Below are 25,184 nucleotides of genomic sequence, written 5' to 3'. Positions count from 1 at the left end.
AAGTTCCAAATGTCCATGATGGGAGAAATGAATTTCTTTCTCGGATTGCAAGTCAAGCAGAACAGCGAAGGAATACTGATCAGTCAGTCCAAGTATGCCAAGGAACTGATAGCCAAGTTCGGTATTCAGCACATGAAATCAGTCAAGATCCCAATGAATACAAACTGGAAAGTTGATCCAGGTTTAGAAGGAAAATCTGTCTCTTCGACGAAGTACAGAGAAATCATTGGATCATTGCTGTATTTGACTGCGAGCAGACCAGATATCGCATATGCAGTCGGGGTTTGTGCAAGATATCAGTCAGATCCAAAGGAAGCTCATTTGGATGCAGCAAAGCGAATTCTGCGATATCTCAAAGGCACACCCAATTTAGGATTGTGGTACCCAGCAGACGACGACTTCAAGCTCACCGGATATTTAGACTCAGATTTTGCAGGGTGCAAAATTGATCGCAAATCAACCTCCGGAACCTATCAATTCCTAGGTAACAAGCTCATCTCATGGTTTTCAACGAAGCAGACTTCAGTCGCCACCTCCACAACTGAAGTTGAATATATTGCTGCCGGAAACTGCTGCTCACAACTCCTATGGTTAGTCCAACAGTTGAAGGACTATGGGATAGACAAAAAAGAAGTCCCAATCTATTGCGACAGCTCCAGTGCTATTGCAATCTCCCAGAATCCAGTTCATCACACCAGAGTCAAGCATATTGCTATTCGACATCACTTCATCCGTGATCACGTCGAAAAGAAGAATATCTCTGTTGAATGGATTCCAACTGCTGTTCAGAGAGCGGACTTGCTGACCAAAGCTCTTCTAGAAGAAAGGTTCAACGATCTGTGGGGGAAGATCGGCCTCATCAACCCAGAAGAGTGATGATGTGTTTGAAGATTTTCTCAAACAGTCATGTTGACTGGTGGTCAACCAACTGCTGTTCTACGACCGCTGACGTGGAAAGCAATGAAGATAAGCACTCATCTGAAGAAAATCCATCCTGATGAATCAACCAGGATCAAGTGGTATCGACCGACTACAATGATCAGTCGATCAGTAAGTATTTTTCAAGCTTACTATTTATAAGCAGTTATTTCAGTTAAGAGCTTTGTGTTTTAAGTTCAAAATATTTCCCTAACTCATCAGTTTCTTTCAAAAACTTTAACTGATTGTTGGAAAATGGAATATCCGAGAAGGTCAAGTTTTTTTTTTTTTTTTTTTTTAAAAAGAACATCGGATTTGATTGAACTTGTCCTGATCTTCTCTAAAAATCTTTCCAACCTTTTACCTCTGTGATCAAATTTCTTGAGAACCTCATTGACATGACTTAATGCAATGATACATCTCACCTTTTGAAGCTTCCGTTCCCTGCAGTGACGGCAGACGTGAATTTTTACTTCAAAAATATTTTAGGCACAGTTTTCGAAAATCTTTTCATCTTCTTACTTGGTAAAATTTGTCTATTTATACCATGTTGTCTTCACATATTGTCTGCATCAACTAACAACTCTCCACAGCCTTCACTGTGAGAGAAAAAATTCCAATCTTTCCAAAGTTTGCAAAGAGAATTTGTTTCGACAAAAGGAGAAATCAATGACTGCAAAGTCATGGAGTGGGAGAATGATGCTCACATACTTGGTCTTCACCGGCCCCTAACGTCTCTCCGACGTCAAAGTTTGCTCTACCCTCACTTGTATCCAGCGAAGCGAGTGACTTCCATCCTCATGCCCGGACCATACGGATTGAAGTACCTGTCTCAAGAAGATGGACTTCACCTGTTTCTCAGGCGAGCCTCTCACCTTTTTGTGAAGCTTCCGTGTGGTGAAACAACAATGAGCAGGAGCTCGCTGTCAACCGGCGCAACATCGACAGTGCCAGTCCTCATGACTGCCACTGATTCTATTTTTCATCCTCACCTTCTCTTTCCTTCATGTATGACGAGGCGCGTTTTGATCTAATTCTTTCATCAAAGCCTCGCCATGCATTTCTTTCATTTTCTCTCCCCACTTCTCGCACTTCTCTTTCCCTCCCTTCTTCATTTGTCTCTACGCCCTCAGGATCGTGTGTATAGCTGCATCTCATGATTATCTCTAAAATGCTATACATACTTTCCTTTCCTTCACACTGCTCTTCTCCATCTCTCCGTCTCCTTCACTTCTCCGTCACTCTTCTCATCTCTCTCTCCTCACTGGCGTCCTCTTCCTTCTGCATCTCCGGACCCTTCCTCTTCTCAAGTCCTCCCACGAGTGCTTGAGAGTCGGAGTTGAAGTCCCATCCGATCATAGCATCCATCATCAGCTCTCTTTTTGATGTTGCCAAAAAGGGGGAAAGTTCCTGCATCTTCTTTCTTGACTGAAGATGGGACAGCAAAAGGATCACCAGAAGTTGTAAGGATGACGCTCCAGTAAAGACCTCAAATCAACAGAAAACAAGTGAGAGTGGAACAAGCTTAGGAACACGAAGACAGAAGATGAAGATCAAGAAGTTCAAGGCGCAGCAATGCACAGACTGCTGGAGTCCATGGGTTTCCCATGAAGTTTTTGTTTTTCTTTTTACTCCAATGTAAGTCTTGCTCTGTACCTCGACTGATGGCTTATCAGTCTTACTTTAATAAAAGAACTTCTTATTGATCTCAACCTGAAGACAATGACTCTTTGTCCAGGCTCTGATTAATGTTTTGCTGTCTTCTCCTTGTACTATTTTAGAACTGTTTCGTTCTTAGCTCTAAGTACAAGTTTTTAGGTTCTATTGTTAAGGGGGAATTGTATTCACCCAGGTTTAGAACTTGTGCTGTGAGTTCAGTCTTTTTGTTTGTCTAGAACTGCTGTATGGTTTTGGCATCATCAAAAAGGGGGAAATTGTTGGGAACCTTGTGGAATATCCTAATCCTTGTTTTGATGATACCAAAATCCACAGGTCTTAATTGTAATAGACTAGAACGGTTTTGAACTCAAGTGTTAGAGTTCGGTTCTAGTTTAGTTTGCGGTTCAGAAGATTGAAGAACGAAGGATTGAAGACTGAAGACTGAAGTTACCAACTGAAGTATCAGTTGAAGAATCAGTTCGGAACTGATTACTTAATGCGTGCCGCGTGGACTCAGCGGACTGATACTAAAGTCAAGTATCAATTAAACATTCTTCCTCGGACTGAACTTCTAACGTTCAAAGGAAGCCACATACTCAAAAGTACAGCCGCATTAAATGCAGAGATATCAGGATCTTCCTCTCTCTGTAGAGGTCATTCCTATTTGGTGGCTACTTTTTCAGAGACGTCACATCTCCTGCTCTTCAAGATAGCCGTTCCCACCAAACAAGGAACCTCGAAGATTGAAGCCTCAGCCCAAATTCAAAATGCTCTCTAACGGAAGAAATCTTGAAAATGTTCTCCGCCAACGGATCTATTCAAGACCTCTCCTACAAATAGCGTTCGAGGATCACTTCAATCTTCACCGATTGAACGACATAAGCTGAAACTCTGCCAAAATAGTTTCTCAGCCAAAAGCTTAACCTCCCCAAAGCTTGAATCGAAGAAGAGAATTCCAAAGCCAAAATCAGTCACTGCTGATTACACACATTCTCTTAGACCTTAGGCAAATCTCTGTTTAGCTAGAAGCCAAGGTCAAACTTGCTCCAAAGAACTTGTTCTTTGAAGTATAGTTGGCAAGTGTTCAAACCTCCTTTCGAAAGAAAGAGCTGAGTGTTTGAGTGAGTCGTAGTTCAAGAAGGTACCCTGACTCTGAGAAATCTTAGCGCGGGTTGTGCTAAGTGTGAGAAATCCGGCACGAGTGAAGTGTGGGTACTGAAGAAGTGGTTTCTTCAGTGGTACGGTTGTGTGGACCCGGTAAGCACACGGTTCGGTTTGCAGTGCACCAGTTAAGCACTTGCGGAGTGGATTGTTGGTCTGATCAACCGACCGTGGATGTAGGAAGTGTTTTCCTAACCACGTAAAAGTCTCTTTGTTATTTACAGCTTTCAGTTTTACATTCTTACTTATGTTGTTTCAATTGAAAAACTGAATACTGAATAACTGCAAAGAGAAACCTAAGACTAACAACGTGCTCAACTGAGGCTATTACGAAACAAAGCTTATTTCCGCTGCGTATGATATCAGTCTGACTGATCTATCCTCTGATAGTCAGGAAGAGTGTTATCATCTCTGTTTTGGCAAACTCGATTGAAGCCCTTACGTGCATCAGTTAAGTTCCAGTAACTTAACTGATAACTCCTTACTGAAGAGTTTTCAGTATCAATCGTCAATCCTGTTTGGTCAAAACTCTTTTCAGTTAACAGGCGTCATAGTTTGCGTGTAAAGTTTCGTTTTGATCTCTATCTTGAGATCCCTCTGATTTTAGGAAAGAAAAATAGCCCATAGGTGTATTCTCCCCCCCATACACCTATTCGAGACCCTCCGGACCTAACAATATATATATATATATATATATATATATATATATGGAAACACAAAGCTAGATGGAGAAAGGAGACGCAATCTGGTTTGTTAGATCAATCTTGATCAAGGGCTGAGTTTAGAAGTTAATATAATTAATACTCCCTCCGTCTGCCAAGATTATGTAAAAATTACTATATCGGGTGTCCGCCAAGATTATGTCACTTTCCTTTTAAGGCAATGGTCCCACCATTCTCTTTAATATTTTATCCTTACTAACACTCTTTATTTACAAAAAAACCAACCCCAAATTCAATCTCAACCACACATCTCATAAAGTGGTGGGACCCTTTCTCCACTACATCAAAATCATCACTAATTTTATTAAATCTTGTGCCCAAGCAATTTTACATAATCTTGGCGGACGGAGGGAGTATAAAAATTTCTGACAATAAAATTGGTAAGATTATAGTATCCCTAAAATTACTTACTTTCCTTTTTCCTCACTCCCTCTATCTTTTATTCCCCCTCTCTGCTGTCTCTCTCTCTATCTCTTATTCTCCCTCTCTGCCGTGAACGCCCCCAACTCGCGCCGCCTAGGGTTCGAATCCCACAGCGTGGCGCCGCCTCTTCCAACGCGTTTCGACCTCAGCCGGCGGCACTCCAGACCTCAGCCGCCGCACCACCGAGACGGCTTACGCCCGCCGTGACACCAACAACAGTCGCCCCAAGATCTGCTGCTGTTTCCGGAAAAACGCAGCCTGCCACCGCGATCCGCCGCAAGCCCAGATCGGCGCCGCCGTCTATCTCCACACGACGCACAGCCATCGAGCAGACAGTAGTCGCCGGAGGCAACCGCCTCCCTCGACTCAGCCGTCGAACTTGGAGATATAGTAATCTTGAACTTGTAGATATAGTTTTATGAACTTGTAGTTATAGTAATCTTGAATTTCCCAATATCTGCTGCTGCTGCTACCGGAAAAATACAGCCTGCACGCTGCTGCCACCGCCAGTCTAGATCGGCGCCTCCGTCTTTCTCCACACAACGCACAACCGTCGAGCATACAGTAGTCGCCCGAGCAACCGCCGCCCTCGACGCAACTTGTAGATATTGTTTTATGAACTTGTAGTTATAGTAATCTTGAACTTGTAGATATAGTTTTATGCACTTTCAGATTCCAATGATGGAATTAATTTTATTGAACTTTCAGATTCTAATGATGGTTGAGTTTGTCGATCCATCGGAGGCTGTTTCATAAAATCTTGAACATATATTTAATTTTATTGAACTTGTAGATATAATTCAATGAACTTTTAGTTTTCTGTAATTAAACTTATGTATGTATTTTAACTTTATGGAGGCAGAATTTACAAAGGGAGAAGAAGAAGAAGAAGAGAGAGAGAGAGAGAGAGAGATAGAGGAGAGAGAGAAGAGAGAGAGGACGGGAGAGAGAGAGATGAGGGAGATAGAATGGGAAGTGAGTAATTTTAGGGATATTATGAATCTTACCACTTTTAATTATATTAACTTCTAATCTCAGCCCTTGATGAAGATTGATCCAACGAACCAAATTGCGTCTCCTTTCTGTATATAGGGGACTGTTTCTATTGAATCTAACCATATATATATATATATATATATATATATATATATATATATAGTTAGGTTCTACAAGAAAAGGAGCTTATACAAGAAAATGAGAAATATTGAACATGTCAGTAATGCGGTTGAACATACCAATAATTTTATTGAACGTTTGAGGTTTTTGGAGTTCGAAACCTGGATACGTTCAACACAATTATCGATACATTCATAAAAAATTTGGATGCGAAATTTAAACTTACATATATAGGGGTAGGTTCAAGCGAGATTGCTATTTTTCGTGAGATCGTGAGATTGATGAATAAGACAATATATAGTGTTGAATACAGCAGTATATAGTGTTGAGTAACGATATTAAAAAAAATACTAAAATTTTCGCTCCCTTCAGGATTCGAACCCAAGTAAAATTTTTCCCCCTCCTAATAAATATCAGTCGTAGAATACATTAAATCAACACTTACAAATCAATCTAAGATCTCACCACATATAGGGAATATCATTGGAATGCTCCCCTATATATCGTTGAAAGAAAGCGTTCCAATGAGATTTCCTATATGTGGTGAGATCTTAGGTTGATTTGTAAGTATTGATTTAATATAGCCTATGGCTGATATTTATCTGCAAGGGAAAATTTTTACCTGGGTTCGAATCTTGGAGGGAGCAAAAATTTTACTAATTTTTTTAATATCGTTATTCAACACTATATATAATCTCATTGGAACCTACCCCTATATATATATAGGGGTGCACTCCAGTGAGATTGCTATTTTCCGTGTGATCGTGAGTACAATGAATAAGACAATATATAGTGTTAAATAAGACAATATGTATTGATGAATAATGATATTAAAAAAATTGGTCATAATGAGCATGTATGTCACCTTCTACTGATGAGAGGAATTCGGGTCCTGCCACAAGCGGGATTGTGTACACAGAGGTGACCGTGAGCTGTCCTTCGGGTCGGCCGGTCAAAAGTGACTGTGAGCCGTCAATCGGGTCGGCCGATCACGGTGCTTGAGAAGGAGGCCTACTTCTCAGTACCTTTGATAATGATGAGTTGTTGATGTGGTACATACATGATGAGTATTTTAATAGCGCTATCGTTTAAGTTATGATGTTTATGATTGTTAACTGCTTACACGGGTTCTTTTGAGTAAAATCTCCGTGTATTGCTTATGTGGCAAGTTCGATCTATAGGTCTAAGAGCGAGTTTTCATTGATTTTCGGCATATGTCCACTGAGTATTCTGTACTCAGCCCTGCATGTATTTCTAAACATGTAGGATAAGCGAGGAGGGAGATTGGACTAGTGCTGGCAGGGATTTTATTTCGGATGATTTTCCTTATACCGTGATTATATTCCTTGCGGTAACATCAAGATGTTGAAGTTTATTTTAGACTTAATCAAGAAATTTACTCTCGGCTATATGTCTTCATACATATAGTTTGTTCGCATTTTGTCACACCCCAATTCTTGAAGGAATAAACTATAATCGAGGTGCGACTAAAATCATAGAAATAAACAAGGAAAGAACCTTGTGGGATTCAAATAATAGGATAAAAAGTCGGGGAACGCCCTTTGAGTGAAGGAAGACAAAAATCAAGTGATATTAATCAATCAACAACATTCTAAGCCTTAGGATCACAAGTTCGGTTTCATGCTTCCGATAACCAACGTTAATAACATAGAGCTAGAAGTTGAGAGTTTAAGCTCGATAAGAAACATAATTCAGAATTTAACATAAAAGTCTTAAGTTGGAGAAACAAAAGACAAATAAGAGCTAGTGCAACAGCGGAAGACAAAATACGGAGTTGAACCCTAGCCTCAGCTCTGCCCCGTCAGCACCGACCAATCAACCTGAAAACATTTGAAAGTAATTTTGGGCTAAGTACTAATGTACTTAGTGGGCTAGCATTTTTATAAACATTTCATAATCATAAGAGCAGTTTATCCAATTATACTTGACATGACTTAGAAGGTTTTAAATTGAAATAACTTCTAAGCATGTTAAAACATTTTATTGTATTGCGCGCAATTGTCACACTCCCTTTCCGTTACTCGCTGTGATCCCGGACCTTTTAGCCACCGTCGGATCCATTACTCCTGCTTACTCGAACTGAGGGCGTAACCCAGCCAAGTTCCCATTTGGGACCCAATGCTCCGGAACACATCCCGTCGAGCACCCTTATAACGCCTCATACATGATTAGTGCCCGATGGAGATCAACCCACCAGGTCAGCTAATAGGTGTACACAATTCTCAAATAACGTGTTAGGTCAAGAGAGAACCTCGATCGATTAACTTATGCGAGCCTTAAACAGAGCAGAGTGCACAAAATATTTTATCGGATAAACAGTTTTCATTTCATTGAAACATTTAAGCTCAATAGCTAAACCATACATTTGGAAAATAAGCCCACCTGTCTAGGCAAAGCCTGTCGTTTAACCTTATCTCTGAATCGGAATAGCAGTGCTAATCCTCCTGTTGCTCAAAGCCTACAAGAAATCTATTCTCAATAGGTCTCCTTGAATCTAATCTTAAGTCACGGTGAAGTGCTTAATATTCTATGATTCACTTAGCCGGGTTTTCAAAATTTAATGAATAAATAATTGAAAACATTTCTCTTGAGTTAAGAACACCAACAATATTCTTACTCATATTTTTTTTTATAATTGGAATTATAAATAAAACCAATTAAATCATAAATATTCTTTTTGCAAAATATAATGCAAATCATGTCATGCTTAGCATATAATAAGAAATTACTTAAAATATGCTTATAATAATAATTTAATATTATTATGAAAATTATCCTTTAAATAAATTAATCAAACTAATAATAGTTCAATTAATTAAAAAAATAAGAAAGCTCAATTTAAATAAATTTGAAGGCAGTCCAAAGTCCTTAAATAAAATAAGGCCCAACAAATTTTAATTAAAAGCCCAACTGAAACAAAAATAAATAAAATCTCGGCCCAAATACTCATAAAAATCGGCCCATGACTCGAGCCCACTACTAAATAAAATCGGCCCACTCTCAACCAAGCCCAACCCCAAACCAAGCCCAAAGCCCAACCCTACACTCTCTTATCTCCCTCAGCCGCACACACACACACACATATAACAGAAACATACTCACACACACACGTAAAAACACTCAGCAGCAGAACTCTCTCGGCTCCCTCTCTCGGCTCCCTCTTCCCTCATCTCTCGCTCTTTTCCGGCGGCGGTAGCAGCGCCGACTCCACCACCCGACCGCCGTCCCCTGACTCTCTCTTTCTTCCTCACCTCCCTCGACTGCTCTCTCGCCCTCGACTGCTCTCTCGCCCTCAACTGCTCTCTCGCCGCGGACGCTCACCGGAGGCGCAGCAGCGACGAGCTGCCGCCACCAACCGCCGCTGAGCCCTCCACCTCCATCGTCTCTCTCTCAAATCTCATGGAATCAGCCCGGCGAGCAACCATGAAGGCCACCGCCTCCACGACACACCACTCTCTCTCATTCCTTTCCAAACTCAGTCCGACGAACAGAAATGAAACTGCCGCCGACCGTACCTTACTGAAACCGGTAGAAAACAGCCTCCAAGGCTGCCTCCGCCTCTCTCTCTCTCCTGTCTCCGGCAGCCGTCGCCCGTAGATCAGGTGACACCGCCTTCGACTCTCGCTCAACACAACCCTCTCCTTGACTCGACTCAGCAAGAAACACAACACTCACTCAACAAGCTAGAAGCAAGAACTGAGACATGGAGAAACCAAGCTTCAAAAAGTCGTCCTCCTCTACTTCTTCTTTTATAAATCATGCTCTGATGTATGAATATATATATATATATATATATATATATATATACAGATTGTATGCTTATGATTATGAATGTCATTTTAATGAAATGCTTGAAATGCGTTGCTGGGTATATATCAAATTGTATATAGCTTTGAACAAGCTTGCAGCTTGAAGTTCGATTTATGAGCAGAGGTAAAAGAAATCAAATGGCTACCTTGTGAGAAATTTCAGTGAGTGTTGATCCTGTTTGTTTGCTGGAAAAGAAGGTTCATAGATATGAATACCATTTAAATGAAGGCTCTTATTCATAGGGACGAATGTAAAGAAACTGATTTAAAAATCTTACTTGTGTGCTGGATTCTGTCGAAATGATCTTGGTGAGCAAATGAAAATTTTCAGAATGAGTGAAGTGATAGGGATGTCCGTGTGGTATAGCTGAACTTCTGTGGGTGTAGCTCTGCACTTAGTTCCTTGGTATGTAGGAGAAATAGTGAGTGGAAGGGAATGAGTATTATGGCTAAAGTTTATTTTGGTGGGGGGCAAAGTATCGTGTGAAGTGTGAGTGGGATGTTAGGTGGGTGTGGGTGTAGTGATGTTAATCATGGAGGTGGAAAAGGATGTGTAAAGGAAGGCTTTTGATGGTGATGTTAATCATGGAGGTGGAAAAGATGGAAGATGAAAGCTTAAAAAAAAAAATGGGTGGGAGTAGTGGGCGTAAAATAAAATAAAATAAAAATCTTCCAGGTTGTACTATGAAAACTGTAATAATTCTTCAGGGTTTGCTGACTAAAAGCTCGTGAAAATGTTTTGAATGCTAAAATAAATATGCGACGCACATAAATTTAATAACTAAATTTACAAATGTTTTTTTTTTAAATCACTTTTGTTGGAATTAAAATAAATTCATTTTCTTTATATCCGGCGTGAATCATCTTAATCTAAGTTCAAAATAATTCTAAATTTAATATAAATAGGCGGGGTGTTACATTCCTCCCTCCTTATAAAAATTTCGTCCTCGAAATTGCATATCTGGGTCATCTAGTTTGGATACTAGACTTTCATTCCACTCAACTCTTGTGCGGCACTAAATCATATACGTACTTAATTCCCTAACAGCGCGACATCGTTTAGCAAACTAGAAAATTTTCCTCAAACTCTGGTACGTCGTTATGTCGTGGAAACTTGTCTCGTCCTCTCCTGAAGATTGAAGAGGGATCTTTCTCTTGTTAAAAGTATCGTGGCGCTGACTTGAGTAAGTCAACCAATTCGAGGATTGCGTCAATTTCTATCATAGGAATAACATGTAAGTATGTCAAAATGTTTCGGCGCCTATAACGAGCTCTGAGTTCGCGGTGACGTCCTTAGTAGCAGTCTTTCATCGTCAGTTGTACTAACTTCTAACGTTGTTACGGACGATTATAGCGTAAATTCTAATTTTTTACAAGCAACATATGAAATGGAAGAATAGGATACTCCAATATTGAATAGAGCTATAATCGACATGTCGAAAACATTAATCGTACCTGCCAGGTTTCCGTGATCTCCTGCTGCTCGGTGTTGGTTAAGGGCATAGGCCCTAGCGTATCGTGGTTGGTTCTGATTTCCTCTAGGACCTTGGTTTTGTCGTTGTTGGTTTCCAGGATTTTGTTGTTGGGGTGCTCCTCCTCCCTTCTTTGGGCATGTCGAGACATAATGCCCGGCCTCTCCGCAGTTATAGCAGACGTTCATTCCTTTCAGACATTCTCCCGGATGGAGTTTTTGACATTTTGGGCAAGGAGTTTGAACTATTGCTTGAGGTTGTGGGTTCTGATGTTGATTCTGATTTTGATTTGCCGTCCATGGTTTCTTCCCATTTCCAATGTTTCCACCAGTCCCTTCATTCCATTTTCTCTTTCCCTTACTACCATCTTGAGATGGTACAAATCCAAACTGTTCGGGGGATTTTCCTTTCTCCCTTGGCAACAATGACTCAATAGTGAGGGCTCTGCTCAATGTCTGCGCGTAGGTGAGACCCCCTTGACTTGCTAGGGAAATCGCTATCTCGTGACGCAGTCCGTTTCTGAACTTCTCTGCGCGTTTCTCATCGCTGTCCACCAACGTCGGAGCATATCTTGATAGCTTATTGAAGGCTCTATCATACTCGGTCACAGTTCCCGTTTTCTGTCTCAAATTCCAAAACTCGTTCTGTTTCTTTTATCGGTAACATCCTGGTATATACTTCTCATACAATTCAGCCTTGAATTCTTCCCATGTGAAATTCTCCCACTGTTCGTCAGTCATAATCCGCCTCACTGACTCCCACCAAAAGTCAGCTTCGTCCACCAACTGATAAGTTGCGCATGCCACTTTATCCTCATCGTCACAACGGATGTAGTTGAAGATCCGTTCTATTGCCCTAACCTATTTCTCGGCATCCGCAGGTTCGCCCAATCCATCAAACGTTGGAGGTTTTTCCTTGCGAAACTTTTCCTCGGCTGTGCGATTTGGTGCTACTTGTGGAATAGGCTCTTCGGGTACAAATCCCCTACCGCGCCCACGGCCACGTCCGCGCCCTCTACCACGTCCTCTTGGTGCACCTTCCATTCTGATTGACGGACGAGAATCAGCAGACGAAGAGACTCATTCGGCATACATACATACATACATACATACATATATAGATATACACGAGATATATCGCTTCTATAGTGTAACCATGTGAAAGACTAGTTCTACGTGGAAACTAATCTAAACTTAAGTGGAATAACTTAAGTGAAACCTTAATCTCATGACATTTCTTCTACGTTGTAACATATCTATGTTAAACGTTGCTATCTTATCATTCCTTACTTAAATCGATCAAGCGGAGCTTTCACGACTAACATTTCTAAAGTATCCTTGGGTAGTACTCAAACGATTTGTAAGAGACTCATCATTCATATCGTACAGGCAGTGGACCTAACACGATAACATAAAACTTTTCATTCATTTAATCATTTGTTTCTTTTGAAACCTTTAAACATATGGACAATAAATGCCCCTTTCATAAAAATTTTCTTAATCCGGAAAGATTAATGAAATCTAACTCGACCATAAATTCATCGATTCGTTAAGGGCTCGGGTAGTCCCAAACACGACATACATACATACATTGGTTATATGAGTTAAAGGCTCAAAATAACAATATGAAAGGGATAAGCAATTCATATAACATCATCCATTGAAAGCGCGCACTTCTTAAAAACTTTGAAAGCATTTAAAATCATTGAAATTTTTAAGTCGTACCTTTTGTTGCGGCAGTGTGACGGCGAGCTGAGGGTCAACAAATTTTCTTAGAAGCCTAGAGGTACTATTCTAGACTCGACATTAGAAGCTTACGGTTATCAGAGACATGAAAGAAAACTTATGCTCTGATACCATTCTGTCACACCCCAATTCTTGAAGGAATAAACTATAATCGAGGTGCGACTAAAATCATAGAAATAAATAAGGAAAGAACCTTGTGGGATTCAAATAATAGGATAAAAAGTCGGGGAACGCCCTTTGAGTGAAGGAAGACAAAAATCAAGTGATATTAATCAATCAACAACATTCTAAGCCTTAGGATCACAAGTTCGGTTTCATGCTTCCGATAACCAACGTTAATAACATAGAGCTAGAAGTTGAGAGTTTAAGCTCGATAAGAAACATAATTCAGAATTTAACATAAAAGTCTTAAGTTGGAGAAACAAAAGACAAATAAGAGCTAGTGCAACAGCGGAAGACAAAATACGGAGTTGAACCCTAGCCTCAGCTCTGCCCCGTCAGCACCGACCAATCAACCTGAAAACATTTGAAAGTAATTTTGGGCTAAGTACTAATGTACTTAGTGGGCTAGCATTTTTATAAACATTTCATAATCATAAGAGCAGTTTATCCAATTATACTTGACATGACTTAGAAGGTTTTAAATTGAAATAACTTCTAAGCATGTTAAAACATTTTATTGTATTGCGCGCAATTGTCACACTCCCTTTCCGTTACTCGCTGTGATCCCGGACCTTTTAGCCACCGTCGAATCCATTACTCCTGCTTACTCGAACTGAGGGCGTAACCCAGCCAAGTTCCCATTTGGGACCCAATGCTCCGGAACACATCCCGTCGAGCACCCTTATAACGCCTCATACATGATTAGTGCCCGATGGAGATCAACCCACCAGGTCAGCTAATAGGTGTACACAATTCTCAAATAACGTGTTAGGTCAAGAGAGAACCTCGATCGATTAACTTATGCGAGCCTTAAACAGAGCAGAGTGCACAAAATATTTTATCGGATAAACAGTTTTCATTTCATTGAAACATTTAAGCTCAATAGCTAAACCATACATTTGGAAAATAAGCCCACCTGTCTAGGCAAAGCCTGTCGTTTAACCTTATCTCTGAATCGGAATAGCAGTGCTAATCCTCCTGTTGCTCAAAGCCTACAAGAAATCTATTCTCAATAGGCCTCCTTGAATCTAATCTTAAGTCACGGTGAAGTGCTTAATATTCTATGATTCACTTAGCCGGGTTTTCAAAATTTAATGAATAAATAATTGAAAACATTTCTCTTGAGTTAAGAACACCAACAATATTCTTACTCATATTTTTTTTATAATTGGAATTATAAATAAAACCAATTAAATCATAAATATTCTTTTTGCAAAATATAATGCAAATCATGTCATGCTTAGCATATAATAAGAAATTACTTAAAATATGCTTATAATAATAATTTAATATTATTATGAAAATTATCCTTTAAATAAATTAATCAAACTAATAATAGTTCAATTAATTAAAAAAATAAGAAAGCTCAATTTAAATAAATTTGAAGGCAGTCCAAAGTCCTTAAATAAAATAAGGCCCAACAAATTTTAATTAAAAGCCCAACTGAAACAAAAATAAATAAAATCTCGGCCCAAATACTCATAAAAATCGGCCCATGACTCGAGCCCACTACTAAATAAAATCGGCCCACTCTCAACCAAGCCCAACCCCCAAACCAGCCCAACTCTCACCAAGCCCAAAGCCCAACCCTACACTCTCTTATCTCCCTCAGCCGCACACACACACACACATATAACAGAAACATACTCACACACACACGTAAAAACACTCAGCAGCAGAACTCTCTCGGCTCCCTCTCTCGGCTCCCTCTTCCCTCATCTCTCGCTCTTTTCCGGCGGCGGTAGCCAGCGCCGACTCCACCACCCGACCGCCGTCCCCTGACTCTCTCTTTCTTCCTCACCTCCCTCGACTGCTCTCTCGCCCTCGACTGCTCTCTCGCCCTCAACTGCTCTCTCGCCGCGGACGCTCACCGGAGGCGCAGCAGCGACGAGCTGCCGCCACCAACCGCCGCTGAGCCCTCCACCTCCATCGTCTCTCTCTCAAATCTCATGGAATCAGCCCGGCGAGCAACCATGAAGGCCACCGCCTCCACGACACACCACTCTCTCTCATTCCCTTTCCAAACTCAGTCCGACGAACAGAAATGAAACTGCCGCCGACCGTACCTTACTGAAACCGGTAGAAAAACAGCCTCCAAGGCTGCCTCCGCCTCTCTCTCTCTCCTGTCTCCGGCAGCCGTCGCCCGTAGATCAGGTGACACCGCCTTCGACTCTCGCTCAACACAACCCTCTCCTTGACTCGACTCAGCAAGAAACACAACACTCACTCAACAAGCTAGAAGCAAGAACTGAGACATGGAGAAACCAAGCTTCAAAAAGTCGTCCTCCTCTACTTCTTCTTTTATAAATCATGCTCTGATGTATGAATATATATATATATATATATATATATATATATATACAGATTGTATGCTTATGATTATGAATGTCATTTTAATGAAATGCTTGAAATGCGTTGCTGGGTATATATCAAATTGTATATAGCTTTGAACAAGCTTGCAGCTTGAAGTTCGATTTATGAGCAGAGGTAAAAGAAATCAAATGGCTACCTTGTGAGAAATTTCAGTGAGTGTTGATCCTGTTTGTTTGCTGGAAAAGAAGGTTCATAGATATGAATACCATTTAAATGAAGGCTCTTATTCATAGGGACGAATGTAAAGAAACTGATTTAAAAATCTTACTTGTGTGCTGGATTCTGTCGAAATGATCTTGGTGAGCAAATGAAAATTTTCAGAATGAGTGAAGTGATAGGGATGTCCGTGTGGTATAGCTGAACTTCTGTGGGTGTAGCTCTGCACTTAGTTCCTTGGTATGTAGGAGAAATAGTGAGTGGAAGGGAATGAGTATTATGGCTAAAGTTTATTTTGGTGGGGGGCAAAGTATCGTGTGAAGTGTGAGTGGGATGTTAGGTGGGTGTGGGTGTAGTGATGTTAATCATGGAGGTGGAAAAGGATGTGTAAAGGAAGGCTTTTGATGGTGATGTTAATCATGGAGGTGGAAAAGATGGAAGATGAAAGCTTAAAAAAAAAATGGGTGGGAGTAGTGGGGAGTAAAATAAAATAAAATAAAAATCTTCCAGGTTGTACTATGAAAACTGTAATAATTCTTCAGGGTTTGCTGACTAAAAGCTCGTGAAAATGTTTTGAATGCTAAAATAAATATGCGACGCACATAAATTTAATAACTAAATTTACAAATGTTTTTTTTTTTAAATCACTTTTGTTGGAATTAAAATAAATTCATTTTCTTTATATCCGGCGTGAATCATCTTAATCTAAGTTCAAAATAATTCTAAATTTAATATAAATAGGCGGGGTGTTACATTCCTCCCTCCTTATAAAAATTTCGTCCTCGAAATTGCATATCTGGGTCATCTAGTTTGGATACTAGACTTTCATTCCACTCAACTCTTGTGCGGCACTAAATCATATACGTACTTAATTCCCTAACAGCGCGACATCGTTTAGCAAACTAGAAAATTTTCCTCAAACTCTGGTACGTCGTTATGTCGTGGAAACTTGTCTCGTCCTCTCCTGAAGATTGAAGAGGGATCTTTCTCTTGTTAAAAGTATCGTGGCGCTGACTTGAGTAAGTCAACCAATTCGAGGATTGCGTCAATTTCTATCATAGGAATAACATGTAAGTATGTCAAAATGTTTCGGCGCCTATAACGAGCTCTGAGTTCGCGGTGACGTCCTTAGTAGCAGTCTTTCATCGTCAGTTGTACTAACTTCTAACGTTGTTACGGACGATTATAGCGTAAATTCTAATTTTTTACAAGCAACATATGAAATGGAAGAATAGGATACTCCAATATTGAATAGAGCTATAATCGACATGTCGAAAACATTAATCGTACCTGCCAGGTTTCCGTGATCTCCTGCTGCTCGGTGTTGGTTAAGGGCATAGGCCCTAGCGTATCGTGGTTGGTTCTGATTTCCTCTAGGACCTTGGTTTTGTCGTTGTTGGTTTCCAGGATTTTGTTGTTGGGGTGCTCCTCCTCCCTTCTTTGGGCATGTCGAGACATAATGCCCGGCCTCTCCGCAGTTATAGCAGACGTTCATTCCTTTCAGACATTCTCCCGGATGGAGTTTTTGACATTTTGGGCAAGGAGTTTGAACTATTGCTTGAGGTTGTGGGTTCTGATGTTGATTCTGATTTTGATTTGCCGTCCATGGTTTCTTCCCATTTCCAATGTTTCCACCAGTCCCTTCATTCCATTTTCTCTTTCCCTTACTACCATCTTGAGATGGTACAAATCCAAACTGTTCGGGGGATTTTCCTTTCTCCCTTGGCAACAATGACTCAATAGTGAGGGCTCTGCTCAATGTCTGCGCGTAGGTGAGACCCCCTTGACTTGCTAGGGAAATCGCTATCTCGTGACGCAGTCCGTTTCTGAACTTCTCTGCGCGTTTCTCATCGCTGTCCACCAACGTCGGAGCATATCTTGATAGCTTATTGAAGGCTCTATCATACTCGGTCACAGTTCCCGTTTTCTGTCTCAAATTCCAAAACTCGTTCTGTTTCTTTTATCGGTAACATCCTGGTATATACTTCTCATACAATTCAGCCTTGAATTCTTCCCATGTGAAATTCTCCCACTGTTCGTCAGTCATAAGTCCGCCTCACTGACTCCCACCAAAAGTCAGCTTCGTCCACCAACTGATAAGTTGCGCATGCCACTTTATCCTCATCGTCACAACGGATGTAGTTGAAGATCCGTTCTATTGCCCTAACCTATTTCTCGGCATCCGCAGGTTCGCCCAATCCATCAAACGTTGGAGGTTTTTCCTTGCGAAACTTTTCCTCGGCTGTGCGATTTGGTGCTACTTGTGGAATAGGCTCTTCGGGTACAAATCCCCTACCGCGCCCACGGCCACGTCCGCGCCCTCTACCACGTCCTCTTGGTGCACCTTCCATTCTGATTGACGGACGAGAATCAGCAGACGAAGAGACTCATTCGGCATACATACATACATACATACATACATATATAGATATACACGAGATATATCGCTTCTATAGTGTAACCATGTGAAAGACTAGTTCTACGTGGAAACTAATCTAAACTTAAGTGGAATAACTTAAGTGAAACCTTAATCTCATGACATTTCTTCTACGTTGTAACATATCTATGTTAAACGTTGCTATCTTATCATTCCTTACTTAAATCGATCAAGCGGAGCTTTCACGACTAACATTTCTAAAGTATCCTTGGGTAGTACTCAAACGATTTGTAAGAGACTCATCATTCATATCGTACAGGCAGTGGACCTAACACGATAACATAAAACTTTTCATTCATTTAATCATTTGTTTCTTTTGAAACCTTTAAACATATGGACAATAAATGCCCCTTTCATAAAAATTTTCTTAATCCGGAAAGATTAATGAAATCTAACTCGACCATAAATTCATCGATTCGTTAAGGGCTCGGGTAGTCCCAAACACGACATACATACATACATTGGTTATATGAGTTAAAGGCTCAAAATAACAATATGAAAGGGATAAGCAATTCATATAACATCATCCATTGAAAGCGCGCACTTCTTAAAAACTTTGAAAGCATTTAAAATCATTGAAATTTTTAAGTCGTACCTTTTGTTGCGGCAGTGTGACGGCGAGCTGAGGGTCAACAAATTTTCTTAGAAGCCTAGAGGTACTATTCTAGACTCGACATTAGAAGCTTACGGTTATCAGAGACATGAAAGAAAACTTATGCTCTGATACCATTCTGTCACACCCCAATTCTTGAAGGAATAAACTATAATCGAGGTGCGACTAAAATCATAGAAATAAATAAGGAAAGAACCTTGTGGGATTCAAATAATAGGATAAAAAGTCGGGGAACGCCCTTTGAGTGAAGGAAGACAAAAATCAAGTGATATTAATCAATCAACAACATTCTAAGCCTTAGGATCACAAGTTCGGTTTCATGCTTCCGATAACCAACGTTAATAACATAGAGCTAGAAGTTGAGAGTTTAAGCTCGATAAGAAACATAATTCAGAATTTAACATAAAAGTCTTAAGTTGGAGAAACAAAAGACAAATAAGAGCTAGTGCAACAGCGGAAGACAAAATACGGAGTTGAACCCTAGCCTCAGCTCTGCCCCGTCAGCACCGACCAATCAACCTGAAAACATTTGAAAGTAATTTTGGGCTAAGTACTAATGTACTTAGTGGGCTAGCATTTTTATAAACATTTCATAATCATAAGAGCAGTTTATCCAATTATACTTGACATGACTTAGAAGGTTTTAAATTGAAATAACTTCTAAGCATGTTAAAACATTTTATTGTATTGCGCGCAATTGTCACACTCCCTTTCCGTTACTCGCTGTGATCCCGGACCTTTTAGCCACCGTCGAATCCATTACTCCTGCTTACTCGAACTGAGGGCGTAACCCAGCCAAGTTCCCATTTGGGACCCAATGCTCCGGAACACATCCCGTCGAGCACCCTTATAACGCCTCATACATGATTAGTGCCCGATGGAGATCAACCCACCAGGTCAGCTAATAGGTGTACACAATTCTCAAATAACGTGTTAGGTCAAGAGAGAACCTCGATCGATTAACTTATGCGAGCCTTAAACAGAGCAGAGTGCACAAAATATTTTATCGGATAAACAGTTTCATTTCATTGAAACATTTAAGCTCAATAGCTAAACCATACATTTGGAAAATAAGCCCACCTGTCTAGGCAAAGCCTGTCGTTTAACCTTATCTCTGAATCGGAATAGCAGTGCTAATCCTCCTGTTGCTCAAAGCCTACAAGAAATCTATTCTCAATAGGCCTCCTTGAATCTAATCTTAAGTCACGGTGAAGTGCTTAATATTCTATGATTCACTTAGCCGGGTTTTCAAAATTTAATGAATAAATAATTGAAAACATTTCTCTTGAGTTAAGAACACCAACAATATTCTTACTCATATTTTTTTTTATAATTGGAATTATAAATAAAACCAATTAAATCATAAATATTCTTTTTGCAAAATATAATGCAAATCATGTCATGCTTAGCATATAATAAGAAATTACTTAAAATATGCTTATAATAATAATTTAATATTATTATGAAAATTATCCTTTAAATAAATTAATCAAACTAATAATAGTTCAATTAATTAAAAAAATAAGAAAGCTCAATTTAAATAAATTTGAAGGCAGTCCAAAGTCCTTAAATAAAATAAGGCCCAACAAATTTTAATTAAAAGCCCAACTGAAACAAAAATAAATAAAATCTCGGCCCAAATACTCATAAAAATCGGCCCATGACTCGAGCCCACTAGTAAATAAAATCGGCCCACTCTCAACCAAGCCCAACCCCAAACCAAGCCCAACTCTCACCAAGCCCAAAGCCCAACCCTACACTCTCTTATCTCCCTCAGCCGCACACACACACACACATATAACAGAAACATACTCACACACACACGTAAAAACACTCAGCAGCAGAACTCTCTCGGCTCCCTCTCTCGGCTCCCTCTTCCCTCATCTCTCGCTCTTTTCCGGCGGCGGTAGCAGCGCCGACTCCACCACCCGACCGCCGTCCCCTGACTCTCTCTTTCTTCCTCACCTCCCTCGACTGCTCTCTCGCCCTCGACTGCTCTCTCGCCCTCAACTGCTCTCTCGCCGCGGACGCTCACCGGAGGCGCAGCAGCGACGAGCTGCCGCCACCAACCGCCGCTGAGCCCTCCACCTCCATCGTCTCTCTCTCAAATCTCATGGAATCAGCCCGGCGAGCAACCATGAAGGCCACCGCCTCCACGACACACCACTCTCTCTCATTCCCTTTCCAAACTCAGTCCGACGAACAGAAATGAAACTGCCGCCGACCGTACCTTACTGAAACCGGTAGAAAACAGCCTCCAAGGCTGCCTCCGCCTCTCTCTCTCTCCTGTCTCCGGCAGCCGTCGCCCGTAGATCAGGTGACACCGCCTTCGACTCTCGCTCAACACAACCCTCTCCTTGACTCGACTCAGCAAGAAACACAACACTCACTCAACAAGCTAGAAGCAAGAACTGAGACATGGAGAAACCAAGCTTCAAAAAGTCGTCCTCCTCTACTTCTTCTTTTATAAATCATGCTCTGATGTATGAATATATATATATATATATATATATATATATATATATACAGATTGTATGCTTATGATTATGAATGTCATTTTAATGAAATGCTTGAAATGCGTTGCTGGGTATATATCAAATTGTATATAGCTTTGAACAAGCTTGCAGCTTGAAGTTCGATTTATGAGCAGAGGTAAAAGAAATCAAATGGCTACCTTGTGAGAAATTTCAGTGAGTGTTGATCCTGTTTGTTTGCTGGAAAAGAAGGTTCATAGATATGAATACCATTTAAATGAAGGCTCTTATTCATAGGGACGAATGTAAAGAAACTGATTTAAAAATCTTACTTGTGTGCTGGATTCTGTCGAAATGATCTTGGTGAGCAAATGAAAATTTTCAGAATGAGTGAAGTGATAGGGATGTCCGTGTGGTATAGCTGAACTTCTGTGGGTGTAGCTCTGCACTTAGTTCCTTGGTATGTAGGAGAAATAGTGAGTGGAAGGGAATGAGTATTATGGCTAAAGTTTATTTTGGTGGGGGGCAAAGTATCGTGTGAAGTGTGAGTGGGATGTTAGGTGGGTGTGGGTGTAGTGATGTTAATCATGGAGGTGGAAAAGGATGTGTAAAGGAAGGCTTTTGATGGTGATGTTAATCATGGAGGTGGAAAAGATGGAAGATGAAAGCTTAAAAAAAAAATGGGTGGGAGTAGTGGGAGTAAAATAAAATAAAATAAAAATCTTCCAGGTTGTACTATGAAAACTGTAATAATTCTTCAGGGTTTGCTGACTAAAAGCTCGTGAAAATGTTTTGAATGCTAAAATAAATATGCGACGCACATAAATTTAATAACTAAATTTACAAATGTTTTTTTTTTTTAAATCACTTTTGTTGGAATTAAAATAAATTCATTTTCTTTATATCCGGCGTGAATCATCTTAATCTAAGTTCAAAATAATTCTAAATTTAATATAAATAGGCGGGGTGTTACATTCCTCCCTCCTTATAAAAATTTCGTCCTCGAAATTGCATATCTGGGTCATCTAGTTTGGATACTAGACTTTCATTCCACTCAACTCTTGTGCGGCACTAAATCATATACGTACTTAATTCCCTAACAGCGCGACATCGTTTAGCAAACTAGAAAATTTTCCTCAAACTCTGGTACGTCGTTATGTCGTGGAAACTTGTCTCGTCCTCTCCTGAAGATTGAAGAGGGATCTTTCTCTTGTTAAAAGTATCGTGGCGCTGACTTGAGTAAGTCAACCAATTCGAGGATTGCGTCAATTTCTATCATAGGAATAACATGTAAGTATGTCAAAATGTTTCGGCGCCTATAACGAGCTCTGAGTTCGCGGGTGACGTCCTTAGTAGCAGTCTTTCATCGTCAGTTGTACTAACTTCTAACGTTGTTACGGACGATTATAGCGTAAATTCTAATTTTTTACAAGCAACATATGAAATGGAAGAATAGGATACTCCAATATTGAATAGAGCTATAATCGACATGTCGAAAACATTAATCGTACCTGCCAGGTTTCCGTGATCTCCTGCTGCTCGGTGTTGGTTAAGGGCATAGGCCCTAGCGTATCGTGGTTGGTTCTGATTTCCTCTAGGACCTTGGTTTTGTCGTTGTTGGTTTCCAGGATTTTGTTGTTGGGGTGCTCCTCCTCCCTTCTTTGGGCATGTCGAGACATAATGCCCGGCCTCTCCGCAGTTATAGCAGACGTTCATTCCTTTCAGACATTCTCCCGGATGGAGTTTTTGACATTTTGGGCAAGGAGTTTGAACTATTGCTTGAGGTTGTGGGTTCTGATGTTGATTCTGATTTTGATTTGCCGTCCATGGTTTCTTCCCATTTCCAATGTTTCCACCAGTCCCTTCATTCCATTTTCTCTTTCCCTTACTACCATCTTGAGATGGTACAAATCCAAACTGTTCGGGGGATTTTCCTTTCTCCCTTGGCAACAATGACTCAATAGTGAGGGCTCTGCTCAATGTCTGCGCGTAGGTGAGACCCCCTTGACTTGCTAGGGAAATCGCTATCTCGTGACGCAGTCCGTTTCTGAACTTCTCTGCGCGTTTCTCATCGCTGTCCACCAACGTCGGAGCATATCTTGATAGCTTATTGAAGGCTCTATCATACTCGGTCACAGTTCCCGTTTTCTGTCTCAAATTCCAAAACTCGTTCTGTTTCTTTTATCGGTAACATCCTGGTATATACTTCTCATACAATTCAGCCTTGAATTCTTCCCATGTGAAATTCTCCCACTGTTCGTCAGTCATAGTCCGCCTCACTGACTCCCACCAAAAGTCAGCTTCGTCCACCAACTGATAAGTTGCGCATGCCACTTTATCCTCATCGTCACAACGGATGTAGTTGAAGATCCGTTCTATTGCCCTAACCTATTTCTCGGCATCCGCAGGTTCGCCCAATCCATCAAACGTTGGAGGTTTTTCCTTGCGAAACTTTTCCTCGGCTGTGCGATTTGGTGCTACTTGTGGAATAGGCTCTTCGGGTACAAATCCCCTACCGCGCCCACGGCCACGTCCGCGCCCTCTACCACGTCCTCTTGGTGCACCTTCCATTCTGATTGACGGACGAGAATCAGCAGACGAAGAGACTCATTCGGCATACATACATACATACATACATACATATATAGATATACACGAGATATATCGCTTCTATAGTGTAACCATGTGAAAGACTAGTTCTACGTGGAAACTAATCTAAACTTAAGTGGAATAACTTAAGTGAAACCTTAATCTCATGACATTTCTTCTACGTTGTAACATATCTATGTTAAACGTTGCTATCTTATCATTCCTTACTTAAATCGATCAAGCGGAGCTTTCACGACTAACATTTCTAAAGTATCCTTGGGTAGTACTCAAACGATTTGTAAGAGACTCATCATTCATATCGTACAGGCAGTGGACCTAACACGATAACATAAAACTTTTCATTCATTTAATCATTTGTTTCTTTTGAAACCTTTAAACATATGGACAATAAATGCCCCTTTCATAAAAATTTTCTTAATCCGGAAAGATTAATGAAATCTAACTCGACCATAAATTCATCGATTCGTTAAGGGCTCGGGTAGTCCCAAACACGACATACATACATACATTGGTTATATGAGTTAAAGGCTCAAAATAACAATATGAAAGGGATAAGCAATTCATATAACATCATCCATTGAAAGAGCGCACTTCTTAAAAACTTTGAAAGCATTTAAAATCATTGAAATTTTTAAGTCGTACCTTTTGTTGCGGCAGTGTGACGGCGAGCTGAGGGTCAACAAATTTTCTTAGAAGCCTAGAGGTACTATTCTAGACTCGACATTAGAAGCTTACGGTTATCAGAGACATGAAAGAAAACTTATGCTCTGATACCATTCTGTCACACCCCAATTCTTGAAGGAATAAACTATAATCGAGGTGCGACTAAAATCATAGAAATAAATAAGGAAAGAACCTTGTGGGATTCAAATAATAGGATAAAAAGTCGGGGAACGCCCTTTGAGTGAAGGAAGACAAAAATCAAGTGATATTAATCAATCAACAACATTCTAAGCCTTAGGATCACAAGTTCGGTTTCATGCTTCCGATAACCAACGTTAATAACATAGAGCTAGAAGTTGAGAGTTTAAGCTCGATAAGAAACATAATTCAGAATTTAACATAAAAGTCTTAAGTTGGAGAAACAAAAGACAAATAAGAGCTAGTGCAACAGCGGAAGACAAAATACGGAGTTGAACCCTAGCCTCAGCTCTGCCCCGTCAGCACCGACCAATCAACCTGAAAACATTTGAAAGTAATTTTGGGCTAAGTACTAATGTACTTAGTGGGCTAGCATTTTTATAAACATTTCATAATCATAAGAGCAGTTTATCCAATTATACTTGACATGACTTAGAAGGTTTTAAATTGAA

The 25,184-nt window shown here is 40.3% G+C and overlaps 3 protein-coding genes across 3 annotated transcripts; all 3 read right to left on the bottom strand.

The window, feature by feature from the left end:
* Nucleotides 1-7,680: 7,680 nt before the first annotated feature.
* LOC131018764 (uncharacterized) lies at nucleotides 7,681-12,391 on the bottom strand. The gene is made up of 3 exons (XM_057947467.1): nucleotides 12,338-12,391; nucleotides 11,285-11,921; nucleotides 7,681-7,840 (listed from the first exon to the last, which is right to left on the bottom strand). The coding sequence occupies exons 1-3, from the start codon at nucleotides 12,389-12,391 to the stop codon at nucleotides 7,836-7,838; spliced, it is 696 nt and encodes a 231-aa protein (XP_057803450.1). The 3' UTR covers nucleotides 7,681-7,835.
* A 913-nt stretch (nucleotides 12,392-13,304) lies between these two features.
* Nucleotides 13,305-18,135, bottom strand: LOC131018763 (uncharacterized). The gene is made up of 3 exons (XM_057947466.1): nucleotides 18,082-18,135; nucleotides 17,028-17,664; nucleotides 13,305-13,562 (listed from the first exon to the last, which is right to left on the bottom strand). The coding sequence occupies exons 1-3, from the start codon at nucleotides 18,133-18,135 to the stop codon at nucleotides 13,558-13,560; spliced, it is 696 nt and encodes a 231-aa protein (XP_057803449.1). The 3' UTR covers nucleotides 13,305-13,557.
* A 913-nt stretch (nucleotides 18,136-19,048) lies between these two features.
* On the bottom strand, nucleotides 19,049-23,529 carry LOC131018762 (uncharacterized). The gene is made up of 3 exons (XM_057947465.1): nucleotides 23,468-23,529; nucleotides 22,773-23,380; nucleotides 19,049-19,306 (listed from the first exon to the last, which is right to left on the bottom strand). Exons 1-3 carry the CDS (start codon nucleotides 23,527-23,529, stop codon nucleotides 19,302-19,304), a joined length of 675 nt encoding a protein of 224 aa, XP_057803448.1. The 3' UTR covers nucleotides 19,049-19,301.
* Between the last annotated feature and the right edge of the window lie 1,655 nt (nucleotides 23,530-25,184).

This window comes from Salvia miltiorrhiza, chromosome 3 (genome assembly GCF_028751815.1).
Source record: "Salvia miltiorrhiza cultivar Shanhuang (shh) chromosome 3, IMPLAD_Smil_shh, whole genome shotgun sequence".
Classification (NCBI taxonomy): Eukaryota; Viridiplantae; Streptophyta; class Magnoliopsida; order Lamiales; family Lamiaceae; genus Salvia; species Salvia miltiorrhiza.
The sequence above is the reverse complement of the archived record's forward strand: the minus strand, read 5'-3'. Positions and strand labels throughout refer to the sequence as shown.